The sequence below is a fragment of the Cynoglossus semilaevis genome, chromosome 17, assembly GCF_000523025.1.
Source record: "Cynoglossus semilaevis isolate Cse_v1.0 chromosome 17, Cse_v1.0, whole genome shotgun sequence".
NCBI classification, from domain to species: Eukaryota; Metazoa; Chordata; class Actinopteri; order Pleuronectiformes; family Cynoglossidae; genus Cynoglossus; species Cynoglossus semilaevis.
Window position 1 is genome coordinate 62,583 of NC_024323.1, and position 7,500 is coordinate 70,082.

Consider the following 7,500-nt stretch of genomic DNA (forward strand, 5'->3'; position numbering starts at 1 on the left):
CACACCCCCACCCCGACCCTGCGCCCCCGTCTCCCGCCCTCCCACCAAATTTAAATACTATTGAACACCTGCTAATATTTATTTATTTTTCTCTACAAACCACTGTATGAGTTCTTCTTCTTCTACTAGGTTAAACAGGCAGCCTGCTCTGCTGCCATCTAGTGGGTGGAGGCTTGTTTATCGTTCAAGCATGAGCAAAGACAGTATATTGATAGTCCCCCTCTCGCACCACCTCACCAACTAACGCCCCTCACCCCACTATTTGAGTAGCACTGCGTTAATTGTAAAAACTGAAATGACCATCGCTGTAAATATGAGTGTTGGCGATTATTTGTCAGACATTGGCGTACCAACAAACGGCATGAGGTTAGGTAATTACCGACTGCTGTTCCCCTAAGTCAATGGTTCTTAATCATTTTCTGTCATGCCCCTCATCCCCTCACTCCCGCCTTCAAGCATTACAGCAGTAGGTACATTTATGTCCAGCATGTCCATATTTCATTGGAACCCCCCCCACCACCTCACTTCCCGCCCCACTATTAGAGAAGTACTGCCCTAAGGTGAGATGCACTCTAGACAGCTACCTAGTCCACTGAGACAAAACAACCACTGACATTGTGCAGACAATCGTAGCTGAAGCAAATCCCAGCACTTGATGGGTCACAGAGAAAAAAATGACCTTTTACACCCAAACACACACCAGAAGATCCCCACAGATACATCTTGTTATTCTAAGGTCTTGGTTCCCAAGCGTTTTCTGCACCACTCCCATTTATAAATAGTAGTATTTTCTTGTCCCTCTACCTCAAAACAGATTCACAGGAAATGCTTAAAATGCCACAGAAATTCATATATAATATATAAATATATACTTAATATATATTGTTAATTCATATATATATTTTGCATGCAACCCTTGCTGGAGCTCCAGGCATCCTTATGGGGGGCCACCAACCCCCCCTCCTAACCCCCTTTGTCAAACCTCTTCCCCCTGTGTGGCCCAAGATTATTTATCAAATTCTCTGAAATGTTTGTCGCACAAATGTTCAAAATATAAATACTGGTCTGACCCCAGATGGGGAAAGACTGAAAGGTCGCAGTTGCTTGATGAATGAACCCTGGATTTGATCTGGACTGGTTTCAGCTCTGTACCACCCACAACTGTATGAAGCAGTTGAGAACGCATAAATAAAATGAAACACATTTTTGCATCTCACGCCAGCTGTATAAGCCGGTGCATGCTATGAGCTTCAACAGACAATCAGACGTTTCGAAGCACCTTGAAAGGTGTCCACGAAGTGAACTCTCGCTGTTAAGGCATGTCACCCTATCAGGTAAACCAAACGCTGGAGCACCTGCACGGAAACAGTCAGGTGAAGATGCGCACTGTATGGCCGCAGGGCACAGATAACAGGAAGGAGTGTGCCAAGTCAAATACAGTTTATTACACAACTGCCTGTGATGGAAACGAGCAACATATCCATAGGAATGATACAAAAACTGGGAAGTAAAAACCCCCCGTGTCCAATCCTTGAATATTATATGACTCACCAAGCAGCCAGTGTAGACATGCAGACCTTATACTGTTTAACTTGGGTTACATGTATGGAGGACGTGCAGGTGGTCCTTGGTGGGATAGGACGCACTCAGCTCATTGCCCATATATGGGGAATTCACTTGGGGACCCACATAAAGCCTGCAGACAAGGGTTATTGGTCTGAATAAGTGCTGCATTAACTTAGCGTAAAAAACAAAGCCTGGTTTACTTTGTGTAAATCAAAGGAACCTTGACCAAAACAGAGGATACAGGAAGGGTACATTTTTATAGCGGTTGTTTCTTTTGCCAGTGTCTTATAACAAAGTCAAACTAACTAAGCCTTTGTGACCCATACCTGGATTACAGCCTGCTTTAGCATGAAAAGCTAGTACTAAAACCGCTTTCCAACTTTGTCACGGTTTGGGGATATTTGTACCTTTGAAGTAGAGTCTACTCCTCCAGCTATATTATGTAAATACTTTGGGTAGCAGATGGGGTTATCAACTAAACAGTCAGTAAAACGACCACTCCGCGACCCCCCCACGTCCACTCTGCTCATCTGGGGAATGTCGTGTGTCAGTACCACGCACTACCAAAACCTCTTGAAGACCCGGCTCTTCAGAGAGCACCTCCCGCCCTAGCACTTCCCCGCACTCCCCTTCTCCTTCCGCACTTGTCTCCACTTCTGCACTCCCACCCTAGCGAGGAAGCCCAACTGCCCTCACTCCTTTCAAGAGTTCCTCTTTGTAGCTTGATTGTTAATCCTCCCTTTGCAAGTCACTAAGGATAAAGGCGTCCGCTTAGTGCGTTGATGTAAATGTAAAACTGTACGACTGTTCGTTAAACTACATATTGATATCCAAGTAAAGACGAACTCACAAGGTAACCGCTAATCAATGCGAAGCATTCAGGTTTATTCTTGTCTCTGCACTTTTTTCCTGAAATGTCTTCTTTTAAGTCTGACTCGGAGCCTCCCCTTCACCCCCGCACACTCATTGAAGAGTTGGGCGGAGCACGGATTGGTTCATTACCATTTAAAGGTGGTAAACAGGTCTGTTGTGGTACGAATAAGGGACAATATAAAGGAATATATATACTGTATATATAAACTATGCTAAACTAACTAATTTACTAAATGAATAAATAATAATAACCACTATTGAAATCAAATTAAGTTCTTGTTATTTCTGTTTTTCCCCTAGTGGACACAGCGGATATGTTTCTGTTTTTACTTTCTGGAAGCTTGTAATTGATAAATAAATCAATACTGTCTCCAAGGACACAATAAAATGAAAATAGTAGGAATACTCTGAAGACAAAGCCAATAAAGTAAGTGTGCCAGGAGCAGCTCAAAGGCCTTTTTTGCGAGGAGGGGGCATATTAAACAGATCCATGACAGGAATTTAAATCTACTGAAGTTCCCCTCCGGTTCCGCTGTTTGCCTCCTTCTCAAGCTAACGTTAAACCTTTTCACAGCAAACCGACGCCGGTCGCAAGCAAACTCAAACATGACATCACCAAACCGCCACTGCTGCAGTTCACACACTTGACGCTGCAGTCAGACAATGCAATTGGAAAAGAGTAGCGTGTGAAGTGTGTCTATTCTGAATGACTAAAGTGTTTTTATATTAAAGATTAACAAAGATACAGGGTCAGATCAAAAACTTTCAAAAGCTGTGAACATGGTCAATTCATTAAACAACAAACACTTTGACCGAAACTTTAGAGCAGGGGTTCTCAACCTCCGGTCCGGGGAGTGGTGCCGGTCCGTAGATCATATGGTACCGGGCCGCAGTGGGACACAGCGGGAAACTGTACTTCAGTTTTACTAATTAACTTCATTCAAAAAGTCCAATCATATCCCTTTACTTTTTTCATTTAAAGATAATCTGGCAATGTTTCAAAACAAAAGGTCATTCATAGCTTGTCTTGTCTAATAGCTAGCTATTTTACAGATTAAGAGAGCTAAAACACGATATTTACAATCGCTATGACCTGAAGAGTAACCAAGATCAAGCAAGTACTGGCACAGTACTTAGTTCTTAGACAACACCTAAAGATCAACTCCATTCTCACCGCAGCTTGTCCCAGATAGGACAGGGGAAAACGAGTTCACACAAAAGTCAAGCGAACCACAAAACCTGACCAACTCGAACATTACCTTCAATTGTAGACTCAGAAATAAGGAGCGGATGTCTAGGAGGAAGGAGGACTACAGATATTGGAACTCTGCCAGCGACAATTACACTCCACCACATTGTGTGTGTTCTATGACAACTATAATATAAAACATTGCAACAATTCAAGATTTTTTTGTCTAATCCTAACCTTTATATCAATCCAAAATAGTGTGAGTGGGACATGAAATAAAATGTCCCCACAAAGACCTACCATCCTCACACTGATTAAAAACATCCAAAGACCACACACATGCAAAGATACACACACACACACATAGCACAATCTCCACCAAATTTTGTGCATAGATTAACCTAAGATTGCACTTTAATCTGTCCTTGACCAATACACTTCATTTATATAGACCAGGGGTGTCAAACATATGGCATGCAGACCAAAACCGGCCCACTAATGGGTTCAATATGGCCTGCGTGATGAAGGTTGAAAGTGAAAAAAATGCACAAAATGAACACTCCATGTTAGTAATATACCTATACATGTACTTATTTGCATGAAAACCAAAGGAAAAACATAGACTTTTTGTTATAGGTAATTATATTATGATTGTACTGGTCCGGACCACTTGACATCTAATCAGGGCCCCTGAACCAAAATAAGTTCTGCCTGAACAAGACTGCTCAAAGTGAAGCCTCCTATACTTAGTGTTTGCCTCCATTCAATGATACTGCATTGGCTTAGATTTTTTTTTGTTGTTGATTAACCGTAATCCGCATCCTCACCCCATCATAAGGTCTAAGCCAGGCGTGGGCTAACATTTTGACTTGCGGATCACAATTGTCCTAAAACGTAACAGCGGGGCCGGGTCAGGAGCAGATAGATGGAGCGTTCGTGTGAATGAAGATAAATAAATAAAATCATTTTCTACACCATCTATTGGGGGAACATGGGTACTGCACGGAAAAGGCAGAAGTATAATGATAATATAAGTAAATAAATTATATAATTTGGAAAGATTTGACGGGCCAGATTGAAAAGCTAAACGGGCCTCATCCGGGACCCGGGCCTTAGTTTGCTCATGCCTGGTAGGTTTGACGGGCCAGATTGAAAAGCTGAATGGGCCTCATCCGGGCCCCAGGCCTTAGTTTGCTCATGCCGGGTCTAAGCCAAGCGGGTCAAACACATTTCCACATGAAGGCCACATAAAAAAAAACCTTTTTGATTTATCAGGTTAAGAAACTCGGGTGCATGGATTCTATTAAATGGGCCATACAAAATGACTCGCCGGGCCACATTTGGCCCCCGGGCCTTGGGTTTGCCACATGAGGTCTATGCAGATTACCTGAAATCCTAGCACATAACTCAGAAATAAAGTACATAAATTACTAAGTATCAAGGCTTTAGTCCCCAGTTTGGGACTTGTTCCAAACAACAGTGCACTAATTGTGCAGAATTTCGACGTGAAATATGAAAATAAATAAAGACAACATTTCTAGCTCTCATCCCACTGTCTGTAGGGAGGTTCCGAGTAACTTCGCAGCATCTCTACATCTGCAGATACTTTACCAGCGTCTGTCGCGATGACATGGAGCAGGAAGAAAAGAAACAGCCTTATTCCGCTCCTGCTCTTCGAATCATCCATGTTCTCCGAGCGCAGACCCCCCACTGCCTCCGCACACACACAGCGTCGCAAACTTTTTCTCTTTTTAATCTTCTTTAATCTGCGATATAACCTGCGCCGACAACAGAAGTGGACGTCACGGCCGCAGAGTAACTGTGGTGACTCCTGGGTACGATGATGTTGACGGCTGCTCCTCTCACTTCCACTCTGTCCCTTCTCATTCTAAGCTGTCCCGCTCACCATCACCCCCCCCAACCGTCCTCCTCCCTCCTTCTGTCCACCCTCCCCGCTGTTCTCCACCTCCTCCCGTCTCTCCTTCCAGATGAGAGGTGTCGGAGGAGCGGACTCCGTCATATCGATCAGCGCTTTAATTACACTTCATTTGTCTGGTCCTGCCTCCTGATGGACGCTGATTAGCCGCAGATTCAGTGTTAACTTTGCCGAGTAAACTTTCATCTTGGGCAGGTGGACAGAGACAGACAGATAGACAGGCAGATTAGATGGATAAAAAGGCCGATTAGATAGATAGATAAGTAGATAGATGGATGGGTGGATGGGGGGATGGATGGATGGGTGGATGGGGGGATGGATGGATGGGGGGGTGGGTGGATGGGTGGATGGGGGGATGGATGGATGGGTGGGTGGATGGGTGGGGGGATGGATGGATGGGTGGCTGGATGGATGGATGGATAGGTAGATAGAAAGATAGATAGATAGAGAGATAGATAGATAGACAGGCAAGTTAGATAGATAGATAGATGCTGGATGGATGGATGGATGGGTGGGTGGATGGGTGGATGGATGGATGGGGGGATGGATGGATGGGTGGGTGGATGGGTGGATGGGGGGATGGATGGATGGGTGGATGGATGGATGGGTGGGTGGATGGGTGGGGGGATGGATGGATGGGGGGGTGGGTGGATGGGTGGATGGGGGGATGGATGGATGGGGGGATGGATGGATGGGGGGGTGGGTGGATGGGTGGGGGGATGGATGGATGGGGGGATGGATGGATGGGTGGCTGGATGGATGGATGGGGGGGTGGGTGGATGGGTGGATGGGGGGATGGATGGATGGGGGGGTGGGTGGATGGGTGGATGGGGGGATGGATGGATGGGGGGATGGATGGATGGGGGGGTGGGTGGATGGGTGGATGGATGGATGGATAGATGGATGGATGAATGAATAGATAAATAGATAGATAGATAGCTGGCTAGATGGCTGGGTGGATGGCTGGATGGATGGATGGATGAATGAATGAATAGATAAGTAGATAGATGGATGGGTGGATGGGGGGATGGATGGATGGGTGGATGGATGGATGGATGGATAGATAGATAAATAGATGGAGGATGGATGGATGGATAGATAGATGGATGGATGATAGATAGATAGATAGGAAGGTAAAAACATAAGGTACACATTTCCTCTACTCTGGTCATCTTTGAAATGAAGGATGAAGCAAATGTTTGTTTTGACTGTGGGGTGTTTTTTTTTATTCCTTAGAAAAGGCCATTAATTACAGCAGTTGTTGTTTCGCGGTTTTGCTGCAGACCACACTTCTGACTAGATGTGCACCTCTGTAATTACATCTGAATAATGACAGTTTATCTTTTGCCAAACATGATGGTTTGCCATACCTGTTGAATCACGTTAGCTAAAAATAAACATAGATACGACACAATTCTAACTACCTCTAGGAACATGCCTTGTATAAAATGTACTTTAGATGTTTTAGCCGATTTTAAAAAAAAAAGAGCAGGATGTGACTTTTCCTTTACCAGAAACATTAACTTTGACAAAAAAAAACAACTTCAAAACAGTGAGGTTAGTAAGTAAGTGTGCAGGTTACAACAGTTCCGTAGAAAAGCAGCTGCAGCAGTATAGACTGGGGCGTGTTGTGTCTCTTAAGCACTTTTTGGCACAACATGCTGTTGAGGTTTCTCACTACCTGGGTTTATTTCTGCACTTTATGGATTTATGCATTTGACAGGTTAGATTAAAGGGCATGCTGCTGCATAATCTTCACGCATACATATGCAACACCTTTAGCTGAGGGCAGGCAATCGCTAAAGAGATGCTAACAGATATCCCGGCTTTGCAGCGTTGCAGAAAACCTGTTCCGTTTTTCTCAGAACGAAGCTCCAGAAATCGGCCTCTTTTACTCTCTTTGATCCCCGTGCCAGCATATGAGATATTTATGTAG

The 7,500-nt window shown here is 44.4% G+C and overlaps 1 protein-coding gene across 1 annotated transcript in view; it reads right to left on the reverse strand.

The window, feature by feature from the left end:
- Positions 1-5,761, reverse strand: part of col5a3a (collagen, type V, alpha 3a) — a 64,953-nt gene extending 59,192 nt beyond the window's left edge. Inside the window, 1 exon segment of the mRNA XM_017040210.2 lies at positions 5,240-5,761. Within this exon segment, the coding sequence (XP_016895699.1) occupies positions 5,240-5,315 (76 nt within the window). The 5' untranslated portion in view covers positions 5,316-5,761.
- Between the last annotated feature and the right edge of the window lie 1,739 nt (positions 5,762-7,500).